General features: G+C 38.2%; 1 protein-coding gene across 2 annotated transcripts in view; it reads left to right on the top strand.

Annotated features, from left to right (window-relative positions):
* The first annotated feature begins 9167 nt into the window (after positions 1-9167).
* The window catches only part of LOC144450798 (uncharacterized), a 63214-nt gene continuing 46981 nt past the window's right edge, over positions 9168-25400 (top strand). The window contains exon 1 of one of the 2 annotated variants that reach the window (XM_078141523.1): positions 9168-9640. In XM_078141523.1, the coding sequence (XP_077997649.1) occupies positions 9304-9640 (337 nt within the window). In that variant the 5' untranslated portion in view covers positions 9168-9303. Of the gene's footprint in view, positions 9641-12698; positions 13135-25400 lie in introns of those variants that run through there. The other variant, XM_078141524.1, reaches the window with a different exon arrangement.

Raw genomic sequence — 25400 nt, 5'->3', positions numbered from 1 at the left:
CCGTCAAAACAACAACAACAACAACAACAACAACAACAACAACAAACCAACAGCAATAACAATAACAATAACAACAAGATAACAGAAACCCTAACTATTACAACAACATTGTACATATTCCCTTGCATGGTCAATAATTTACGTTGATCACTGGTCACGGTTTATTTGTAATAGTAGGGAAGTATTCCAACGTCGACAGTCCTCCATAGTCTGTGACCATTTTAGAAACTAGCCGAATGAAATCTCTCAACCCATCCTCACCCCATTACAGCATACACACCTCCACTCCTCGAAAAAGAACCATAAAATTCGATTTCCAAGTCGGCGTACTAAGTGGTGGCGCACTCAAACGTTTGGTTGTTCTTTTCCTTCGTTTTCAATATGAGAAGTTGAATCAATCACTTACCACAAGAAATAATATCTTACCACAGTAAATATCTGATTTCTTATGAAATGTTAGCGTTAGGTATTTCTTATTCAGTATGTATAATGTCCTTATGGACATGCTATCAAAAAGCTAAATTTGTATGTTTATATATTTGAAAAACTTTCAGTGACAATAATAAATTATATGTCGTGATTCACTGCACAAAACATCTCATCTTAAAATCTTACACTACTACTGCAGCACCAAACTGGAAAGTAATGGTTTATTATGATGGATTTTGTCATCAACATGGCGAGGTAGACAGTTAAACTTGTTGTATTTTGATCTATGTTCTGGAACTGATCTAGAATGAGGATAAGTCGGTTAATGTCTCTAGTTCTAATCCAGGGGACAGTAAAGCGACCGAAGTTCTCAAAATAGCACAATTTTTTGGGCAATTTCCCTGTGACACAAAACATTCAATTCAAAAACGTTCCGTGTTACAATGTATACAACGATCACGTTTTGTACGGTGTACAATAAACTTAAAGTTGGCTCTCAAAATGCTGGTTATACCTGGGTTTCTGCGTCAAGTTGTATGAAAGGTTTCTTTACAAAGGGGATTACAGTAATCACGTAAATCAAGCGGAAAATACGGTTGTCAGTGAATTCCTCCATATCTGCTTGCAGTGCTCTCAACCAATCAGAATGCAAGATTTGTGACAGGGGACGTATTCAGGAACACTCTAAAATGTGCATTCTTAAGATATAGCCTAATTTATAAAAGTCATAAAATGTGCTAATGAAACTTTGGTATAATGACTGAAAATCATTAATTATGCAAATTACTCATGAATGTTTAAAAACTACGTCAACAAGCACAGTTAACATCAATTTGGATGCAACAACCTTTGCACAATATTCATTTATGACTCACGTGAGTGAGTGAGTGAGTGAGTGAGTGAGTGAGTGAGTGAGTGAGTGAGTGAGTGAGTTGTTGTTGTTGTTGTTGTTGTTGTTGTTCCTTTATTCCTCCTCAAAAAAGAGAAGAGTTACACAACAATAAAGCAAAAAACTATCAAATCAGATCAGAGAAGAAAAGTATAAATAATTACAGAAAACTAATTGCAATATTCATGTTTCAAATAAACATGGCGTAGGGTTCGTTTCTAAATGTCCAGGCACATATGCATAAACTTTAAGATAATATCTTGAAGTAGTTCTGTGTTAACGAGGAGATTGTCGTTGCAAAAGACATCTCCTAAAATTTTGACAATGAAATCAAACTCATCTAGGTTGAATAAAGCCACAGAAAAGTCTACATTGAGTTCATTGAAGAGACTTGTCCAGAAATAGTCTCTAGCAGTGGAAGTATGGCGACATGACGTTGTTAGATGAATGAGAAGGTTATCAGCAACGTCTTCACATTTGGAGCATTTTATATTGCATGGAGTGGCAAGAACTTTCATGATTTTGTAGACAGTTGACTTGTATTTAGGGAATTTGCGTGAGTAGGAATATAAATGAAACGGCAATATATGTTTATGTAACTGAGAGAAGAGCTGTAGTTCATCTCTAGTTGCAAGTCTATCTCTCCAAAGATTGCACTCTTTCTCATATATAGCATCTTTTACAATCATTTTCCAAATGGATTTAGGCGGAAAATAACCAGTTGCACAGAATTCGTCTAAGAAACAAAGTAATCCGTATTTTAAAAGGATATTCATAATATCAGGTATAAAGCCTAAACGTTTCTTTACAGATGAAAACTTAAATTCAAAAAGTCGTTGTAAGAATACATGTTTTCTGACTGAGAAATTATCACAGTTACATAGAGTTCCAAAAAAACGCAATTTACAATTGTCAATGTATGCCTCAATTGGTATCAAACCTACTGCGCTTAGAGCTAGATCCGTCGGAGTTTTGGAGGGAAAACCTTGAATGGTTTTGGCAGCATATCTCTGACAGCGTTCAAGCATTAGAAGTTCAGTTTCATTGGGAGTCCAAAGTTCACAAGTATGAAAGGCTGCAGGAAGACACATGCGTCTCCAAACTTCTGTACTGACGATTGGATTGAGACCGTAAGGTCCAATACCAACACTGCGTAACGAATTTATCAGACACCTGGCTTTCTTACAAACAGAGTGAGTGAGTGAGTGAGTGGGTGAGTGAGTGAGTGAGTGAGTGAGTGAGTGAGTGAGTGAGTGAGTGAGTGAGTGAGTGAGTGAGTGAGTGAGTGAGTGAGTGAGTGAGTGAGTGAGTGAGTGAGTGAGTGAGTGAGTGAGTGAGTGAGTGAGTGAGTGAGTGAGTGAGTGAGTGGGTGGGTGGGTGGGTGGGTGGGTTTGTGGGTGGTTGGGTGGGTGGGTGGGTGGGTGGGTGGGTGAGTGAGTGAGTGAGTGAGTGAGTGAGTGAGTGTGAGACATCATATTAGTTTACCTGGTAGCTTTAGAGCAAGGCACTGATGTTTTCTTAACGATCCTATTATATCGACTAGGAGTATCGTTGTCACAATGTTGTATGGTATAGATCCCTTCTTGTCTGGGTCAGTCCTCGGGGTCATATTACAAAGTACCTTTCATCTATTAAAGCGTTCATATATAAACACAGCATACTTCAGAAGCTATATTGTAAAGGTTATTTCCGTGTACACCCAGACAGAACGTTCCAACTTTTCATCTGATACCATACGTCGACCAGCAAAAATGAAGTTTTATTGTTTTATTACTCTCGTCATTGTCTTAAATATGATGGTTTCTGAGAGTGATGCGAGTTGGTGGGGTCGTCGTCGTCGTCGTCGAAGCCCCCCTCCACCGTCACCAAGGAATTGTGTAGTCAGTACCTGGACTCAGTGGTCCTCCTGTTCTGTACCGTGTGGTACAAGTGGTAGACAGACTCGAACACGATATAAAACAACGACAGAGTGTTGTGGTGGTTCTTGTTCATATTCCCTGACTGATTCACGTAGTGGTTGTAATAATCCTGGTTGCCATGGTCACGGTTCTCCTTTAACATCATCCTGTAGCTGTGTTGATGACTGGTGGGATACTTGTTGTGATAAATGTAAGTAGTATAAGCAACATTGCATTGAAAGTTTCATTTTGAAACATATTACACATGTACTTAATTTTGTCAAATTTCAAGTCCAGTCATCTGTATTATAATATTTCTGACATGTCTTCCAAACACCGTGGTTTCATGATACGCTATTACAACGAGTTATTACAGTTATCTTACAGTTCCTTCTTTCCTCTAAATCTTTCCCGCTGATACAGCAAGCATAAAGCGAAACATAGTCCCTGACGACTGACTTTCCGGTTTTCAAGTATGTCTTCGAGGGTCTTTAGACAAACACAAAACACAATCATAATAAGGAAATAGCTGTGGTTTTATTTATTGACAGAAAAAATGTTGTCTTCAGAACATCGGCCTTGAGACTTGACTATATTTCTTGACAATGCCATTTGCAAAAGTTTAGACCCTTTTGAACCATTATATATGGAGCCAGTACAGATTTAGTGAGCCAAGTCCATAGGATGGAATATTACACCATAGCTTTCAAATACTAGTAAGGTTTTACGGTCGGTGAAGTTATATTTTCCTGGGGTCTTGGCATCATAATATACCTCTGTTTGTGCAATTTTTCAGTGTAATAAACTGATTAGGGATGGTTGTCATAGTTACCTCACTTTTACGTGTTTAATAGAAAGGTCGACCCGATAGAATTCGCCAAACTCGGGAAAACGCAGGACGCACGGCGATTTACGGTGTCTATATTAGTCATCAAAAACCTTCTACTTTTCCTAGGCTAGGTTGAGCTTAGATGTAGTGAGTGGGACAATGGTGAAACCTTTTTATAGTTTCAGACATGATGTAGCGCATACCAGTACTATTATGAATAGCCGCTGATTAAACTGGAACAAGATCTATAGTAACTACTTTGACAACACACCACAAAGCCGAAATTTTTTTCTTTAGAATACCCCTGCCTCCTTCCTAAAGGGGGTCAAATGTGTAGCATTGATATCACGTCGGACCACAGTCACTTGTGAGCTAATATTCTATTCAAGGATGGTTATAATACAAAATAAGGACCGACAGTATTCGTAAATACCTAATAACATCATCTCTGAATAGAATATTAGCTTACAAGTGACTGTGTGTCGGATAATGAAATGAATACTTTAAACCAAAGTTTGACACAGGCAGTGTGAACTCTTCACAGTTCCTATAAATTGAAAACACATTGTACTAATTCTAGTATTTGATTGTGTTGATTTTGTATTTTAATAAGTTGTTGGTATCAACTTTGAATAATTTTATGCAGATAAATCTGTTGGGAATAGAACTAGACGGGTTATGTTAGAAAGGGGTGTTGTTTAGAATTGGTATGGAAATTGCCACTCATTGTATAGTCTCGCTGCCAGACTTGTGACTCAGTATCGTCCTTCAGCTTTGTAAGGTGCACGAAGTGAGCCCGAGCGGCGAAGCCGAGAGAAGCGAGGGACTTTATCCCGTCGGGACTATATTTATATATATATATATATATATATATATATATATATATATATATATATATATATATATATATATATATATATATATCCAATAACTCTAATAAGTGTGCATTCTTAAGATATAACCCCATTCATAAAAGTCATAAAATGAACAAATGATTGAATACAATTACAAGTAAAAGTTATATCAACAAACTATATCAAAGGCTTACGCTTTATTATCATCAGTTGATATACTAAATTGTATATAATTTGAAATTTGCATTTTACATACTGTGAGTTGTAGCCAAACTACCGAAAATAATTACTTACACAAATTATTCATTAAACCTGTAAATTACGTCACGAGTCAATGACCTGTATATAGCATGGCATCTTTTTTTAAGTTCGAGTAAGGGACATTGTTGAAATCATAGCTTCTAAGCCGTCCCGGACTATTTACTCTCTGAATCGACTTGGGCCAAAATCGGAAATTAACTCAGACTGAGATTGTAATTCAACTTGCCATCATCACATAGTACAACGTGATCGCTGGACGAATTGTACCGTTATCTTATATCTGTATTGTAGCTTTATATCTTAAAGCTCGTAAACAAGGAAATAATTTGATCATACACTAAAAATAGCTCACACGTCATACACTGACTTATTATTCAATTATATCGACTATAACCTGTCACCGATTATAAGACTTAATATTTGTCCATTAACATTGAAGACCGCCTTCGATATGGGCTCCATGTCTAAAAATGATTCAACTGTTATTAGTCTATATTCCAAAGTTAAACTAATTCCGAGATACAACATTTTGGTCAATATATCAATGCATCTTACGTCCGTCCATCCATCCATCCATCCATCCATCCATCCATCCATCATTTACATATTGTATGAATAAATATGAACTTATACCATAATTTCCGCGACAAATAAAATTACAGCATTATATTATTTTTTAAGATGAAAATTTCAAAGTTATTAGTTAGGTCTCCCCGTAACGTAGTTTTTAACGAGGTAATTTTACTGGGCGAATTGAACCTGATATGTCCATTCATTTGTGGTCGTTTGTCATTTTTATCGTTCATCCATAAAATTTTAGCCAAACGAGCATTGATATTTGATCACTCCGAATGTGATATAAGTATGTAATCTGGAACATAAAACATTCGTTCCTACATACTGGCAAGATATCTTTAGAAACTTTTTTCAAATGTCGACAGAGACGTGTCAAACCGTGGAGTAAAGTCAACATCCAAACGAAAACATGACGGGGGAGGGGGGGGGGGCGGGGTTGAAGTGTTGACATGTTGATAAGCTTGTCATATAATTCGTGACAAATCGATACAAATACGATTTTTGTTTATACATAGCTGTACTTTGCTTCACAAAAATCCACTCAACGTCAGTGATTATTAACAACAAACAAACATATTGACAATATCCTACTATGTTGTGTTCAACTACACTGTTGGCATTAAATTTGTTACTATAAAATTGTATATACAACATATTTGATTGCTGTGTGTGAGGATGTTGCAATCCCAGAGTAGTATGCGCGCCTCGCCCACAAAATGAATTCGCCAATCTATCTGCTAATCAACAACAACAACAACAACAACAACAACAACAACAACAACAACAACAACTGTCCTGGAGAGTACTAGTTTTGGAATTGTCTGTCTGTCTGTCTGCCTGTCTGTCTGTCTGTCTGTCTGTCCGATGTGTTAAACCTGTCACGACACTACAAAATCGACCACTAACAAATATGTTTTTCCATCTATTTCCTCATTCTTTACCGATGCCTGTTTCTGCAGAGGCTTAATAAGGACACAGGAGTAGTTTTTTTAATCCATGTGAGTAGTTTTTGTTACCATGTGAGTAGTTTTGTTTACCATGTGAGTAGTTTTGTTTACCATGCATGCGAGAAGTATTTATTTCATAGGAGTAGTTTTTATTTCATGGCTTAATGAGGACACATGAGTAGTTTTTGTTACCATGTGAGTAGTTTTTTTAAAACCACGTGAGTAGTTTTTTACCATGTGAGTAGTTTATATTTCATGGCTTAATGAGGACACCGGAGTAGTTTTTTCAAAATAATGTTGTAGAGTAGTTTTGGGGGGGTTTTTTTTACCATGGGAGTAGGTTTTTTTTATATATAGTTTTAGAAAAACTACTCCCATGGTAAAAAAAGAAAAATACTCCCATGAAATAAAAACTACCCACGTGGTAACAAACTACTCCCCGTGGTAAAACTAAAAAAAACTACTCCCCATGGTAAAAGAAATTACTCACATGGTAAAAAAAACTACTCCCATGAAATAAAACTTGACTACTCCCATGGTAAAAAAAAAATAATCACATGGTTTTAAAAAAAACTACTCCTGTGTCCTTATTAAGCCTCCGTATGTTTCACAAGCTTAGCCTTTTGTACCAGAAAACGTTTGCAAACTGTATTACGAGATTCACGTTTCACTGTTTTTAAGTTACGATGTTTGGTAGTACCCGGTGCCACACGTACACAAGGGAAGACGCACTCAAACGTTGAGTTGTTCTCTTCTTTCGTTTTCAATATGCTCGATTGAATATAAACCTTACCACAGGAATTATATCTGATTTCTCATGAAACGTTAGCGATATCTTATTCAGTGTATCCTTATGGGCAATTTATCAAAAACTAAATTTGTATGTTTAAATATTTTATTTAAAAACTTTCACAGTGATAACAAATTAGAAGGCCTACTATGGTCGTTTAAGATAAATTCAATTTTGCCTTTAACGGAATGTTCCATCACGTTTCACAAGAAAAACGATACAGTAAGTCATTAAGAATCGGGTACACGCTTCACAAATTCAATCTATACGTACATTGGACTGTAATTACTCAGAAACTCACACCAGTTTGTTTCATTTTGAAAGTGAAATGAATCCGTGCTAGCAACAGCTTAGAAGAAACGATACATTAAATCATGGCAGAAGTGTACAAGCATGAACAAATACGACGTCCGCTCCCTAGCCTTGATACTAAACTATCTGAATCGTACAGTATACTAAGTATGCTGGTGAATGGACACCGTTCAAGCTAGATAGCCAAATCTCTGGGGTTAAGACCTTCGCGACACTCTCTAAATCACGTCATACTCTACAATCACAGGGTGACATATACTCTACCTCGTCTCTGCGTTGATTAATTGTCACATAACTCCTGTGGTCAAAGTTTAATACCATAATAACAAGGGCTCTGTATAATGGTAATGAACACGTGCACCATCTCATCATTTATAAACATGATAAAGAGATCATTGGGATCGGCTGATTCGGGTGACTTGAGGCTGTACGGATGGACTAGCTGTATAGTGGTCGGTGCAGTAAACGTAACTGTTGCCCTAGAATACATGTGTATTGTTAGGTCTGACTTCTACTCCACGCTCCAATTCAATACAAAGGGTTATTTACCATGTAATCCAATAGGAATGCGACTATTCATAGAGTTCAGGGGAAACGTATTGCATTCTTAGTACTTCTTTGTGTATACATACAAACTAAAGCCTTGCCATTGTCCGATGGAATTCCATTTGATACTAAATATAATAATATTTATTTCAATGATGCATGCCTGTGACCTGTATTCGCTATATTACAGCATAGACAGTAGTACTGTCTATGATTACAGGGACGCTCGCACAATGTTACACACGCTAAGTAAACGAACTTCGTTCAGTTAGTGGGTGAGGGGTATGTGTGTGTGTGTGTGTGTGTGTGTGTGTGTTCTAAACGAAATTAATTGAGCTTGTGTGACATTGTGCGACCTTCCCTTAGTGTATACGTTGCTAAATGACCTTGAAGTTCCCGTCGTAAACAACAGAGGTAAACAACTGAATATTATTCAGTGCTTGAGGCATGACACTCAAGACCTTTGTCGTACCAAATATCTATCATTTTTGTTCAGAACAGACACACAAAACTTTCAAAGTGTGCGGATAAAATACAAATTTGGCGCTGTTTTGTGTTACGTTTATTCTTACGTGGTACGAGTACAGGGAGTGGATATACTAGTTACATAACAGATTGTGATATAAACACAACGTCTAAACGGGTACATGCCATGTATATAGTATATGCAAAAAGGGGATTATGAAATATCAATACATATTCTGATTTGTGTATTAGTTTTAATTTACATGTCTACTTCCTTATTGAACTACCTGACGCACAACTCCTGACGCATGCTCATTACAGTTCAGTACTTCCTTGCTTGTGGAGTAACATTTAAATACGTGTGGTAATTCTATCATACACAGTACTCTCTCAAATACTCTGAGAGCGCTGTCTTCCGTTCACGTCAATCCGTAGTGTTCACCGTTACCCATTTGGAGTATTATCCGGGAGAATTATCTAGATGTATATTCGACTGCTTGTGGAAGTATGATGGTTAAAAAACTGCTGGTGTTAACTTTTGTACTGTGTTTACTATCGGATTCTGGTGCATGGCGTAGACGTCGGCGAAGACGTGCATGTAGTCCTCGGAATTGTGTTGTGAGTGGTTGGTCGAGTTGGTCGGCGTGTTCAGCCCCGTGTGGGAATGATGGAACACAGACAAGAACACGATATGTTACTTCTGGAGCAAGTTGTGGTGGATCTTGTCCCTATGGGCTAAGTGAAAGCCAGTCGTGTAACGTTCCTGGATGTCACGGTCACGGCTCACCATTGTCGACATCGTGTAGTTGTGTTGATGAATGGTGGGATACATGCTGTGATAAACGTAAGTTAGATTACTTTAGTCGTAGCATGGAGAGTAAGGACATACTTGATACGGAATTTAATCTAGAAGATGTCAAGTGTGTACTAGAGTATTTGACAAATGAGGGAATATACATATTTGTATTGTATTATTTGTTTGACCTGGGTTACCTTGCATACAAACTGACAAGTAAATATGAATCTTAAATTACGGTATCTGTTGAATCAGAACGGTTTGTATGTACAACAAGGCTATGTCATGAGTAGTCCTGCTTGCAGGCGGAGTAAGTCGGGACTCGATTCTGACAATGTCTTTTTTCCTTCTCCAGGATCGAGTGCCGTTCTCCGTCCCCAAGCAGAACAATGTCGTGGGATAACCTTGTAGTGTTGTCGCGTGTTGTATTGTTGTTTCTCCGATTGTTCCTCGATAACGAGTGTATTTACAGCCTGTACTAAACGTATCCCCAATAACACTTTTAATAGTGAACTGTGGTCATGACAGAATTTGTATTTGATGCAGACTATTAAATATCAGCCGAAGGAAATAACGCCAGAAATTGAAACCATGTTATACACATTACAACTTATACAAGTCGATGTTATGATGTTTTTTTCGTTTTAATTGTGAATTCGTATATACAGCCAGTCATACCCTTGGGTCACTCTCTAGACCAGAGCTACTCTAGACCATATCGCAGGTGGATTTATACAACGTCCCCACAAAGAGTATACATACCACTTCATGTTCGACACCCCTCTCGAGCTAGTCCTGCTTACATGACGGTGCACGAGTCTATATTACTGACTTGACTCTAAACACTGTCATGCAAAGAGCAATAGAGTCGGCCTATTACGACTCCACAAGCAAAATGTATGTGTGCCAATTGCAAGAGAATTGCCTACCCAATGATCAAATATTAGCAATCGATCGAATATCTACGCCATTTCCATTCCCCTGACGGTAGTATTCCCTGCTCAGATCACAAAAAAGCGTCGAAATCGGACCTTTTCAAGTTCGAATTGCAACATTCAAATAACCCTCGTTAACACCGCGATATTTGATATCCTTGAGTGAGATGAATAATTGTGATTAAATCTACGGTAGAACTTGAAAAAGTTCCGATTTTGATAGTTTTGGTCATCCGCTATAGGACTTTTGCAGTCAAAATGAGGTAAACCGACTAAATCATAGATTTATTGCTAATATTTGACCACTGAGCGATTTTATTCCTTAGTTTTGTAAGTCCGTATTTCACGGCTGGCTCTTTGCATGACGGAGGTAGGAGGGACAATTGTCAGAATCGAGTCCCGGATTACTCCGCATGCAAGCAGGACTACTCTCGAGCCAGAGGGCTTAGATGGGCTACCAGGAGGAGGATGAAAGGCCAATAAGCGAATGTTCTTTACGTGTTTTCAATTTCCCTTCTTATTTTTACCATGAAAGTACTTCCGTGGTTTTACTCTACATATCAATATCGTGATACTAGAGATAGCGGGTTTTATTTCTACGAATCGTGGGCTGTGAATCGGAAGTTGAGAGTTGATCTCTGTCGTCCGATGATAAACATATTCATGACTCGGATTTTCTCACTCTAATCACAGGGGACCCAGGAACCGTGTGACAAACCAACCAAACAAACAAACAAACAAACAAATAAATAAAAAAATTATAGTGAGGGGTATAGAAAAAAAACATATCGAGTATACCCCCATGAGTATCTGTTTATTTGCTGGTTTATTTAATTATTTTATTTGTCCCTATACTTGTTGTTCGTTTGCTTGTTCATTTGTCATTTATTTGATGGTTTATTTATTTGTTTGTTTGTTTGTTTGTTTGTTTGTTTGTTTGTTTGTTTGTTTGTTTGTTTGTTTGTTTTGTTTTGTTTTGTTTGTCACACGGTTCCTGGGTCCCCTGTGCTCTAATCGGCTAGTAGCCATGTGGATATATATACACGTACTTTTGATTACTATATCGGCTTTATTCAGCAACGGTAACCATGGCAATCCCTATATACACTAACACACTTCCCATCGCGATTACAAAATGACAATCCCGGTAGTTTAGTTCCTATACGATACGAGTTACCACGATTATCTCATGTGGAGGTGGTCGTGATATTCTAATTCGTATTGGAACTAGACTACACGTACGATGTCAGCAGTTATCTCCACTTTAGATTTGTAACACTTTTGTAACACATCGTAAACCACAGCCTCTTTTACGGCACCAAGGGGTTAGGGTGCCATAGAAGAAATACATGTAAGATGTCTGACGGTTTTGCGAGAATGTTGTAAGACAGAAAGTTTTGAAAATCTCCTTCCTCTTCATCTTTACATTATATCGATGGTAGTTTTGTGACGGTTACAATTTTCATCACGATTTACATCATATGTAAAACTTATGTAAATGTATGTTGGCGCATGCGCACTTGTGTACGTTCGTTTAAGGGGGGGGGGGGGTTGTTCTAAACGAATTAATGGAGCTCGTGCGACATTGTGCGACCTTCCCTTAGTACACGTTAACGTTGTTAAATTGACCTTGAAGTTCTTGTCGTAAACATCTGAAAATTATTCAGTGCTTGAGGCATGACACTCAAGACCTTTGTCGTACCAAATATCTATCATTTTTGTTCAGAACAGACAAACAAAACTTAGTATTCTTAATTCAAAGTGTGTGGATAAAATACAAATTTGGCGCTGTTTCGTGTTACGTTTATTCTTACGTGGTACGAGTACAGGGAGTGGATATATTAGTTACTTAACACAATGTGATATAAATATAACGTATAAACGGGTACATGCCATGTATATAGTATATGCAAAAAGGGAATATGAAATATCAATACATGTTCTGATTTGTGTATTAGTTTTAATTTTACATGTGTACTTCCGCGTATTGAACCATACAACTATCTACCCTGACAAGCAACTTCTGACGCATGCGCATTACAGTTAACTACTTCCTTACTTGTGGAGTAAGATTTATACGTGCGAATCTACATGTATCATATAATACCACAGACAAGTACTTGTCTGTGACCGTACCCAGAACTCAGTCAAATACTCTGAGAGCCAGCGTTTGCTGTCTTTCGTTTATGACAATCCGTAGTGTTCACCGTTACCCATTTGGAGTATTATCCGGGAGAATTATCTAGATGTATATTCGACTCCTTTTTGGATGAAGTATGACGTATAAAACATTGTTGGTGTTAACTTTTGTACTGTGTTTACTATCGGATTCTCATACATTGCGTCGGCGAAGACGTTCGTGTAGTCCTCGGAATTGTGCTGTGAGTGGCTGGTCGGGTTGGTCGGCGTGTACAGCCCCGTGTGGGAATGCTGGAACACAGACAAGAACACGATATGTTACTTCTGGAGCAAGTTGTGGGGGATCTTGTCCCTATGGGCTAAGTGAAAGCCAGTCGTGTAACGTTCCAGGATGTCACGGTCACGGCTCACCATTGTCGACATCGTGTAGTTGTGTTGATGAATGGTGGGATACATGCTGTGATAAGCGTAAGTTAGGTTACTTTAGTCATAGCATGGAGAGTAAGGACGTCGACATACACGAAATTTAATCTAGAAGATGTCAAGTGTGTACTAGAGTATTTGACAAATGAGAGAATATACATATTTGTATTGTATTATTTGTTTGACCTGGGTTAGCTTGCATACAAACTGACAAGTAAATATGAATCTTAAATTACGGTATCTGTTGAATCAGAACGGTCTGTCTGTACAACAAGGCAATGTCATGAGTAGTCCTGCTTGCAGGCGGAGTAAGGGGTGGACCATTTGATATCCTGGGGGGGGGGCTTGGAAGATTTCGGGGGGGGGGGGGAAAGATGGCAAATGGATTTGCTTGAAAAAAAATTCCGGATATGAGTGGGTGATGGAAAAAAAAGATGGACCACTGCTGCTACAAAAAAAATGTCTTGGCAGGGAAATGATGCACAGGTTCGAGTATACTGTTCAACTTGCTCGTACATCTACAACCAGGACACTTGTCAAATCATGACAAACAGTTTCAAACACATGTCAGGGACCAGTCGGTTTCGTTAGCCTGTGGTACATATATATATTTGTTCTTGTCTCTGTTTCTTTCTTAAATGGTTTAAATATTACTTCATGTAAGGGTTCAAACATAACTATACATAAAAATTATACGTATAATACATGTATTACATAGCTACCACACTAGTTACATAACATGCCATGTAAGTGTTTGGCTGTTTCACAATCAGTGCTTCACTTGTCTTACACTTTGGGGCAAAAGTGAACTTGAAAGTTTTGTAATGGTAAACTTCATACTATTGGATAGTTTATAAAAGAACTTAATCTAAATTGTTCTAGTCTCTTCAGTATGAATTTGTCAAAAGGGATGAATATACTTCCTATTTCAGACACTACATGTATCGACACCACAACTCAAATTCAAGTTTCTATTGTACACTAGATATGACCTCCTAAAGTGCTCTAACACATCAGTAACTTTACTATACATGTAATATCAATGCCCCTATACCAATGTTACAGGTCCACTTTTATAACATGGAAAACTTAATATTTAAAAAGTTATATTTACTTTAGCTTTTCGATGCTTGGCAATATATATCATCATCACCCCAGAGGCCACTCATTCGTTAAACCAACAATAAGATTCACCAAAATTGGTGGGAAAAAACTTGAAAAGCTTCTAGGGGAGACCCCCTAGGACCCCCCCCCCCCACACACACACACCGTGGCACACACTCACACAAGAGGTGGACATATCCCAGTCTCAAAGCTCTTCCCTCTACAGCTTACTGTCAGATGCTATGAAACTTTATTCAGGGGGCTCAGTGACTTTTTGTCGGCCCAATGGAAAAAAACACTGACACCCCCCCCCCCCCCATCCCCAAGCTGGAGAAACTGACCGGTCTATCTGAATGTTTGAGCTCGCCAATCAAGTTTCCGATTTGTATTTTCAGTGTGTCACCATACCATGGCATAACAACTGTCAACGATGTTTATTTAATTGAAAATCAAACATGTATGAAATATGTAGTTTTCTAGATATAATCTGTGTGATAGAACAGCATCTTTTTACTCTCTCTATTACCGTGTGCGAAAACCAAACAGAAAATTGTGGCAACAAATGTAGGTGTTCAACATAGACGTAAAAAAAATCCGGATATCTCAAAGAAGCAAAGAAAAAAAAGTTGCCAGCATAGGCGAAGGAGAAAAAAAAATAATTCTCAGGCAAGCAGGTAGGAAAAAAATAATGACTCTCCACCAATCTTCCAAGCCCTCCCCAGGATATCGAATGGTCTACCCCTAAGTCGGTCTGACAACGTCTTTTTCCTTCACCAGGATTTAGTGCCGTACTATGTCCCCAAGCAGAACAATGTCGTGGGATAACCTTGTAGTGTTGTCGCGTGTTGTATCGTTGTTTCTCGATTGTTCCTCGATACTGAGTGTATTAGTAAACGTATATCCCTAATAACACTCGGGTGAACTGTGGTCATGATATTTGATACAGACTATTAAATATCAACGAAAGAAATATCGATAGAAATTGAAACCATAAAATACACATTATTACTATACGATGTTATGACATTTCTTGCGTTTTATTTAACATTTCATTCGTACAAACAGCCGTTCATACCCTCAGACCACTCTCTAGACCTCCGCAGGTGGATTTATACAATGTCCCCACACACACTTTATGTTCGACACCCCTCTCGAGCTAGAGGCGTAGATGGGCTACCAGGTGGAGGAGGAGAAAATGCCAATAAGCTAATGTTCTTTATATGTTTTAAATTTCCCTTCTTAGTTTTACCATGGAAGTACTTCCGTGGTTTTACTCTACACATCAATATCGTGATACTCGAGATAACGTGTTTTATTTCTACGAATCGTGAGCTGTGAATCGGAAGTTGAGAGTTGATGGCTGTCGACTATTAGCCATGGAGATATATATCCACGTACGTTTGATTACTATAGCAGCTTTATTCAGCAACGGTAACCATGGCAATCCTGACATATATACACCAACACACTTCTCATCGCGATTACAAAATGACAATCCCGGTGGTCTAGTTCCTGTACGATGCGAGTTAGCACGATTATCTCATGTGGAGGTGGTCGTGATATTCTAATTCGTTTTGGAACTAAACTACAGGTACAATGTCGGCAGTTATCTCCACTTTATATGGCATTAGATTTGTAACACATTTGTAACACATCGTAAACCACAGCCTCTTTTACGGCAATGTCCAAGAGGTTAGGGTGTCACAGAAGAAATAACATCTCTGTTTTGCGAGAATGTTGTAATGTAACACAAAGTTTTGAAATTGGAAATCTCCTTCCTCGTCATCTTTACATTATATCGATGGTAGTGTTGTGACTGCTACAATTTTGATCACGATTTACATCATATGTAAATGTGTCGTTGGCTCACTTTTGAACGTTCGTTTAGGGGGAGGGAAGGTGGTTGTTCTAAACGAATTAATTGAGCTTGTGTGCGACATTGCCATGTATATAGTATATGCGAAAGGGTATATGAAATATCAATACATGTTCTGATTTGTGTATTAGTTTTAATTTTACATGTCTACTTCCTTATTGAACTATCTTCCTGACACGAAACTTCTGACGCATGCGCATTACAGTTCACTACTTCCTTGCTTGTGGAGTAAGATTTATATGTGCGAATCTATCATAATACCACAGACTTGTCTGTGATCATACCCAGAACTCAGTTAAATACTCTGAGAGCCAGCGTTTGCTATCTTTCGTTTATGTCAATCCGTAGTGTTCACCGTTACCCATTTGGAGTATTATCCGGGAGAATTATCGAGATGTATACATGGTATATTCGACTGCTTGTGGAAGTATGATGGTTAAAAAGCTGCTGGTGTTAACTTTTGTACTGTGTTTACTATCGGATTCTGATGCATGGCGTAGACGTCGGCGAAGACGTGCATGTAGTCCTCGGAATTGTGTTGTGAGTGGTTGGTCGAGTTGGTCGGCGTGTTCAGCCCCGTGCGGGAATGATGGAACACAGACAAGAACACGATATGTTACTTCTGGAGCAAGTTGTGGGGGATCTTGTCCCTATGGGCTAAGTGAAACTCAGCGGTGTAACGTTCCTGGATGTCACGGTCACGGTTCACCATTGTCGACATCATGTAGTTGTGATGATGAATGGTGGGATACATGCTGTGATAAACGTAAGTTAGATTACTTTAGTCGTAGTACGGAGAGTGAGGACGTCGACATACTTATACGAAATTTAATCCGGAAGATGTCAAGTGTGTACTAGATATTTTTTGACAAATGAGGGAATATACAGATTTGTATTGTTTTATTTGTTTGAACTAGGTTTGTCTGTACAACAAGGCTATGTCATGAGTAGTCCTGCTTGCAGGCGGAGTAAGTCGGTCTGACAACGTCTTTTTCCTTCACCAGGATCGAGTGCCGTACTCCGTCCCCAAGTAGAACAATGTCGTGGGATAACCTTGTAGTGTTGTCGCGTGTTGTATTTCTGTCTCTGGGTGGTGTCTCGATAATGAGTTTATTAGTAAACGTATCCCTAATAACAGTGCACTGTGGTCATGATATTTGATGCAGACTATCAAATATCAACGATGGAAATAACGATAGAAATGGAAACCATGTTATACACATTACTATACGATGTTATGACATTTATTTCGTTTTAATAGTTAATTCGTACATACGGGCGGTCATACCCTCGGGTCACTCTCTAGACCAGAGCTGCTCTAGACCATCGCAGGTGGATTTATACAACGTCCCCACACAGACTATACAGACCACTTCATGTTCGACACCCTTCTCGAGCTAGAGGCGTAGATGGGCTACCAGGTGGGAGGAGGAGCAAAGCCCAATAAGCCACGTTTTTTTTACGTCTTTTAAATTTCCCTTCTTAGTTTTACTATGAATGTACTTCCGTGGTTTACCCTACACATAATCGTGATACTCGAAGTAACAGGTTTTATTTCTACAAAATAGTGAGCTGTGAATCGGAAGTTGAGAGTTGATCGCTGTCGTCCGAAGATAAACATAGTCATGATGCGGATTTGCTCACTCTAATCGGCTAAATAGCCATGGGGACATATATCCACGTATGTTTGATTGTTATCATAGCGGCTTTATTCAGCAACGGTAACCATGGCAATCCCTACATACACCAACACACTTCCCATTGCGATTACAAAAAAAATGACAATCTCGGTAGTCTAGTTCCTATACAACAATACGAGTTACCACGAATTTCTCATGTGGAGGTGGTCGTGATGTTCCAATTCGTATTGGAACCAGACTACACATACGATGTCGGCAGTTATCTCCACTTTAGATTTGTAACACTTTTGTAACACATCGTAAACCACAGCCTCTTTTACCGGCACCGTCCAAGAGGTTAGGGTGTCACAGAAAAATTATAACAGCTCTGTTGTGCGAGAATGTTGTAATGGAACACAGAAAGTTTTGACATTGAAAATCTACTTCCTCTTCATCCAGAGGTTTTCTAAAATCAAATGTACAGTTTTCCCTAACACACAATTTCGTTAGAGTAAATCAAGGGCCGGACAACCCAATTACATACATTAGATCTTTGAGCATATCGAACATACCCTTGAAGCGTAGTGAACTCGGGTTTTTACAAACATTAATTACTCATGTTACCGTAATAACGTATACACGAGACCATACCCAAGCTGTGGGTGCGTGTCACACGTTTTTTTTAACAATCGATTCTGGTGATAGGGTATTGAATTCCACACTTGACCTACAAAGCATTGAGTTGGGTATTTTTTTCTCACGATCATTTGGGCCAGACCGTGACAATCGAACCACTACGAGAATGAATATTGCAAACTATCATATAACGGTATTGTAAAGAGCTATGCATGGTTCTTTCTACCCCATTGTTGTAGCTTGACTTGTACCTATGCGGAGCTATGGCCAGTATGCGGCCATAATTAACATTGCGTGAAATATTTCATGTGTTCTGCTGGACCAACTTTTTTCTACAGCTCTGCCAGACACATGTTTTTCACATAAATTGTAATCACATTGGAAATTGGACTCGGATGAGAGTTTAAGAAGAGTTTCAAGTTTTGACGCTTAAAATGTAATTACAAAAAATGTACATGTAAAAAGCACGCACTACCAATAGCAACCTGAAATTCTCTCATATACAGTTAAACTGGACAGCCAGCAGACAGATGGCGAGTCGCCAAACACCACATGTCAATTTATCATATTCGCCTGGTTTTCGTAAAAAAAAAACCACGCAAAACAAATCACAGGTTTTTTGTCATAATGGATACAGTCTTGACACACATACACACACACACACACACACACACACACACACACACACATACACATACGTACGTACGTACGTACATACATACATACACACACACACACATACATACATACATACATACATACATACATACATACATACATACATACATACATACATACATACATACATACACGCATACATACATACATATACGATGGCATACATATGGAAATAACATTACATGTACATTGAATTTATACAAAATAAACCATATATCATAGTCATTCTAATGCCTAGTATAGGGGTCAGAAGACATCTACTACGACATGTCTGTATTGAAAATCACAATGGAACGTGATCTTTGCGACCTCTGTGACTCACAATCAACCTTATGAATAGAATTATAACATCGATGCTAACTTTCTTGTCCCTTTAAAGTTATTTGTCATATCATAGACTCTCACAGTAAACCTGTATTGTGTGGTGTGGTGTACGTGGTGACCAAGTACATAATATGTAGTGGTCCGTGTGTGTGTGGCATGACTCACGGTCTAATAGAGACCCAGATGCCCCAGGCCACCATTTCACAGCATGTTTACTGTCAGCTAACGGGGTGGTAGTGTATACATTTTTCTTGTTCAGTTTACTAGCTAGCAATTATGTGCAGACCATACTGACATGATGATCGATGTGAAAGTCTTCGCGTAGTATACGTAGAAACACAGCATGGACAGTTGACTCATACGCATGTACTTGAAGAAGGTGCTGCACGCAATCGTGTTTTAAGAAATTTACTCGCTATTAACGGACACGAAAGCGAAAGTCAATAAAAAAGTGGGAACTTTATTTTGTGAGAATATAATAAGATTATTGTCAGTTTGATTTATTGGACAGTTTTATTTTGTGGCCATAGGCAACAGATAATAAATGAAATATTACCATGTATGTTGGTAATGAATACAAGCTGTAACCATGGTTACAATAGTCTAGTTCCTATACAATATCGTGACCATTAAACTTCCACTCACCACAGTTGGCATCCAGACTACTAGTATGTTACATAGGAAGAAGACAATGGCAATTTACATGTAAATACTGCCTAACGATTTTACGAGAACATGTCTAGCGTCTGATACTTTGGGCAATACCGGGTGTGTCATGGCATGGTGGATCATATACCCGTAAAATCCTAGTACTAATTCGTGAGTCATTCTGAGGAGTTATACAATGTCCGATTTAATCACGTGGTCTTATGTTAGTTGGAAACGTGACGTCAGGAAATAGAAGTGACCGGTTTTCTAATTTATTTTTATTTGAGCCGGAACTTATTATTGTAGTTCCGGGAAGTACACTGCATGTAATCAATATATCACTATGATGTATTGTTAGCCTGTACCGTGTAGTTTGAACATGTTACTCAGCTCTCAGTTACTTGTCACACTAGTAGTCCATCTTATACACGGGATAATTACGGAACACCATAATTATTTTTGCAATTGTTGAGCCGTATAATTATGCCGTCTGCTGGAATAGTACTACTTTTAATTTTTTAGTGCATTTAACAATACATTGTTTTTAGCACAACTGGACACTAATGTTCAGTTGTGGTTATGTCATGGTGCGATGTCTGTCAGTGTGTATACATATATGTATGTATGTGTGGGGGGGGGGGGGTGAACGACTTAAATGCAAAAACCACCAGGGTGGGGATTTATCATAGTCTTGGGGTGTATAGATGAAGAAGTATTAAGCATGTAATGCTCCCATCAGCAATAAGCAAATTATGTGTAAAAATGTGAATTTTCGTCAAAAACTCTATATCTCAAAAAGTCCTTCGTCAGTGAATCAGCATGAATCAGCATATGGATAATAATTTTCAAAAACTGTACAGTTGTGTTACAGCACCATTGACGCTATTTTTAGTTAATTATTACGTCACCTTCTCTCAGCTTCCTTCTCGTCCCAATTGTTAAAAAGAAACTCGTTTACAGTTGATTTGTTCTTCGATCTCACCAGACAACTTGAGGCGATAATTTTTTTGCAACGAATGTTAGACTGACACCAATCTCGAAAATCAAAAAATCCAAATATCAGTTAGGGAATAGCGGAAATTGTGTCATAGCGTTAGTCGAGTCATCAAGTCTGTTGACAGGTAGGCTACGACTCGGAAAACTCTCTGAGAAGAGGGATGGTCAGAAACCCCGCCAGGTCGCGAAGCTTATCATAACGTCGTGTGAAGGTGAGGGGTCACATTTAGAACTTCACGTACACGCCAGGTTTTTACATTGTATTTGCATTCGTTGCTGGTGTGGCAAACCATCGATCTGAGATTTATAGTCTCTGCATGATGGACCAGCTATAATAATAGTAATAAGCACATATGTGTATCACCAATGACTTCAATTTTCACGGATCACCGACGGTCTCTTTGTTGACCGTTTGTAACTATAAAATGTGTATTTATCGTGGTGCGTTAACGATTCAAACGTAGTAATTTACACAATGTATGCTAACGAGTGATTTATCACAACACAATTTGTTTAATAAAACACATTTCGGTAAATATAGGGTGTGTTTTCGTTTGTTATGTGATGACGTCACACGTTGTACTAGGTGAAAAAAATCAGACTGTAGGCGTATATGTAATTAGGGAATAGGGGCAGTTACGTGATAAGCTGGCGCGTCCTTGAATACCTTTGTGTGACCTCTGCATGACCTCGTGAAATTTGAAATGACAGGTATGTCAATATTTTCGACAGTAGACTCAACCGCGAAACGTCCGCACCCAGGCGTGGTGGCGCGTGGTCCTTGGCTTGATGGCTCGACTCTATACTATAGCATGTTTACTATCATTTTCAACTACCCTAAGTAGCAGATAAACATGAACATACTGATAACAATTTATAATACGGTAAACAGAGAAAGTCAACTAAACCCGTCACGAAACTTTGTTCCTAGTGAAAGTCCCAGGTTTGAAAAGAGTGTGATTTTTAGGTGATTAGAATTTGGCGAAATATAAGTACGCGGGTTGTAAATAGGCCGATTTCAATGTCTTTTTCCGTCACCCCAATCATATCCATCGTTGTAATACGTATTACCATGGATATTAAGAAAGATACATATGATAAACAACGTTGTTGGACCCAAACTTAGTATTAAAATCCTCATTTATTTATTTATTTTCTTGGATGTTTATAACTTGTATAAATTATATTTACTTGTTTTCTCAATCGGGATATAATGTATTTGGTGACTGCATCATTTTATATAGTCATTTTAGTACATACAAATACGTGTAAAAATGCATGTTTGTAAATAGTGCACCCGCTAACTTTCAAGTGGTACGGATGCCGTGTCTGACAATGTTCTAGCCCAGACTTGCCGCATGCCTCGGTGTTACTCTCGGTGTTACTCTCTCTTAAAGGACATGTAGTTTTGTCTTTGTCTCGGTGAGGCGTTAACACGTATACCGGCTAGACAAGTATCTTGGACAGCGGTACTTATAGCATAGTCTACCCCTTTCATGAAGTCAATAATACAACACACTACGTCATATAGCGGTGTGTGTATTCAGACCTTGAATAAGGCCATTTCATGGTAACCATGGAGAAATACAACAGAATAGACTGACACTCGTACAATAATTATGACTAGTGGTGATACAGACACTGTGAATTTGTCATACGACAAACTAACTAACATAAATAAGATCAGTTTTCACGAGTACTTTCTCGTGTTTTTACGTTTTGGTAGATTGATCTCTCTTTCCCAACTCTTTATTCTATTTATGTTTTGAATCATAAATTCTCCTGTTATCGACGATAAATACCAAGCTTATCGTTCAATCTCAGTTTGTACGTCGGTATTTTGTTTGTTTTTGTTTGTCTTTCAAATAACCCATACATACATACATACATACATACATACATACATACATACATACATACATACATACATACATACATACATACATACATACATACATACATACATACATACATACATACATACGCACACAGGGACAGACAGACAGACAGACAGACAGACAGACAGACAGACAGACAGACAGACAGACAGACAGACAGAAACAAATTGTAGTTATGGATGCTTCATAGATTGTCCCGTCATTGACTGTTTACTGATATGTGATTTTAGCGATATCGATATTGTTATAGTCTTCGGAAAATAAGCAAAGTTGTGAGTTTATATAAAGTTAAATCGAGTTCTGTTAGAACCTGTTGATTCAGAAGTTATACCAGAGAGGGGAATGAAAGACTCTTTGTTGCGTTTCATTTCCGTGTTCCCAATAGGCTTTATAACCGGCCAGTTTTCAGTGCGGTGTGCGTTGTCACACACTTGTCGACAGTCAATGTTTTCAATAAGTTGCAATTAATTTCTCTGACGACAACCAACATTGTATCTCTGAGCCAATACAAATCACTTCGTTTTTGCTAACAAGGTAATGAAAAATTTACTTTTTAGTACCATTTCATCCCCGATGCCAAGTTCATCCCCGATGCCAAGGGCACTAACCGAAATTACTCATAGCTGGTTATCTACATTAATTGTAGCGTTATTTCTTTTCTCTTTAAAAAAAACCAACCAACCAAACAAAAAACCAACAAACAAACCAACAAACAAACAAACAAACAAACAAACAAACAAACACAAAAAAAAACATTTTCGTTCGAATTTCGTTGCAAAACGTTTGAGTGCAAATCCCAGAACGATGGATAGCAAGAAAAAAGTTAATAATATCTCAAGAGGGCGCACTTTACTAAAGTTCAAAGTGAGGCTGTGGTGATTTTTCGCCAAGCGCGAATGTACAAGTACGTCAGGTAAGAAATACAACTTGTCAACGAAATATTGGAATAGTGCGATGTATTTAAATGTTGTTCAGGCTGTTGTTACATTTTTTTGCCATCGGCGAAGAATTTAAAGCGGTAGACAGTGTAGAAAGCCTTGAAGGCGAAGTCACGCATGATGAAGTGTCGATCGACAGATCTTGTGAAGTTGTGTACAATTTACATTATGCATGGATGTATTAGTGAGACTTCAACCTGGAAGTATCATTTGTGAGTGACACTTCCTTGTTACAAGAGAACTATGATGAGAAAGGCACAAGTTGAAAAGTTGAACAAAGTCAGTGTGTTATGAGCAAAGAGAGTGCGACGTTTAATAATAGCTGAAAGAGTGAGATGGAGTCAGGAAGGACACTTGTCATAGCTAGATTGTCTGTCCGAAGGGACATCAGAGCATACAATTTACAAGCCCCGCTCGTCACTGCCCTCACTTTCGACTTGATTTTGACTTCAGACATGTATTGCGACGATAACGATCAGAATATTACAGCAATCTTACAATATACATTCACCACAGTTGTGATTTGAAGTGTATTGTGGATCAAAGAATACACCTTTTGACGTACTAATAAAACACTTGGATTGCGATATTTCAACCATAAAAAGTTGGATATTTCTCCAACGTCACTGTTTCAAGTAAAACGCATTATAATGTGTGAAAAAAATAAGCATTGTTTCAGTGTTTTGCAGGTCCGTGTGTTTTTCTTCCTGTTTGTAAACAATAGAGTATGATCGACCATACTAGACCCCCTCCCCTCCCCTTTATATTTTTTCGACAATTGCTAATGCTTAATGCTACTTAACAAGTAACTCCCGTCTGACACCTGATTATGAAGGCCTAGTAAAAAAAAAATTGTGTGTTTCCAATTATGCACAATTTTAGAATCGATGGGGTTAGGTAGATTATTTTCTTTAATTTCTCAGTTTCATATGTGAGTGTCTAATTCAGGTAGTTCTGTTTTCTGTTGTTTTCCAAATGGTTTCTGTTATTGATTTCTTCCCATCAGATGTACTCTTACAGATTTTCACATTCCACTATAAGTGCTTGTGTCACAGATGACATATTCATATTTTCAGTAAACTTAATATTTTAACAACATCGCATGGCCTAGTTTGACTGAAAGGTTAAAAGACTGTCTCAAGGATATTGGATTCAGACCACACAGGATTCCAAGCATACTCGAATACATGAGACGACAGTCTGCATTTCATAAATATCTAGGATTCATAGTGATCATTCATCAATCTTTTGAGAATACTTTTAGGGCATGATAACGCCCCAGAAGTGTTATATGGATTGCATTAATTATTTGGCCATTGGCCATGCGTTATGTAAATTTAGACTTTAAGGACGTCACAATAAAGTACACTTGGGACAGGCACTTCAGATTTTGGCAAGAGGACTTGGCTTCGCGGGAAGTCAATGAACGAGGCACTATGCTGGGTGTTTGCCTTGATTTCCAGTGTAGATCTTTAAACACTGTGTGTAGTCTGAGCTAATTCCCTTTAAAGTTCAAGTGTGATCCTGGTACGTACATACAGAAGTTGAGTCGGATACGAGATATGAGAGTGATTCGAGCGTTATTACTTGGTCT

This window comes from Glandiceps talaboti, chromosome 20 (genome assembly GCF_964340395.1).
Source record: "Glandiceps talaboti chromosome 20, keGlaTala1.1, whole genome shotgun sequence".
Lineage (NCBI taxonomy): Eukaryota > Metazoa > Hemichordata > Enteropneusta > Spengelidae > Glandiceps > Glandiceps talaboti.
Note: the sequence above shows the minus strand (reverse complement) of the source record. Positions and strands in the feature narration are given on the sequence as shown.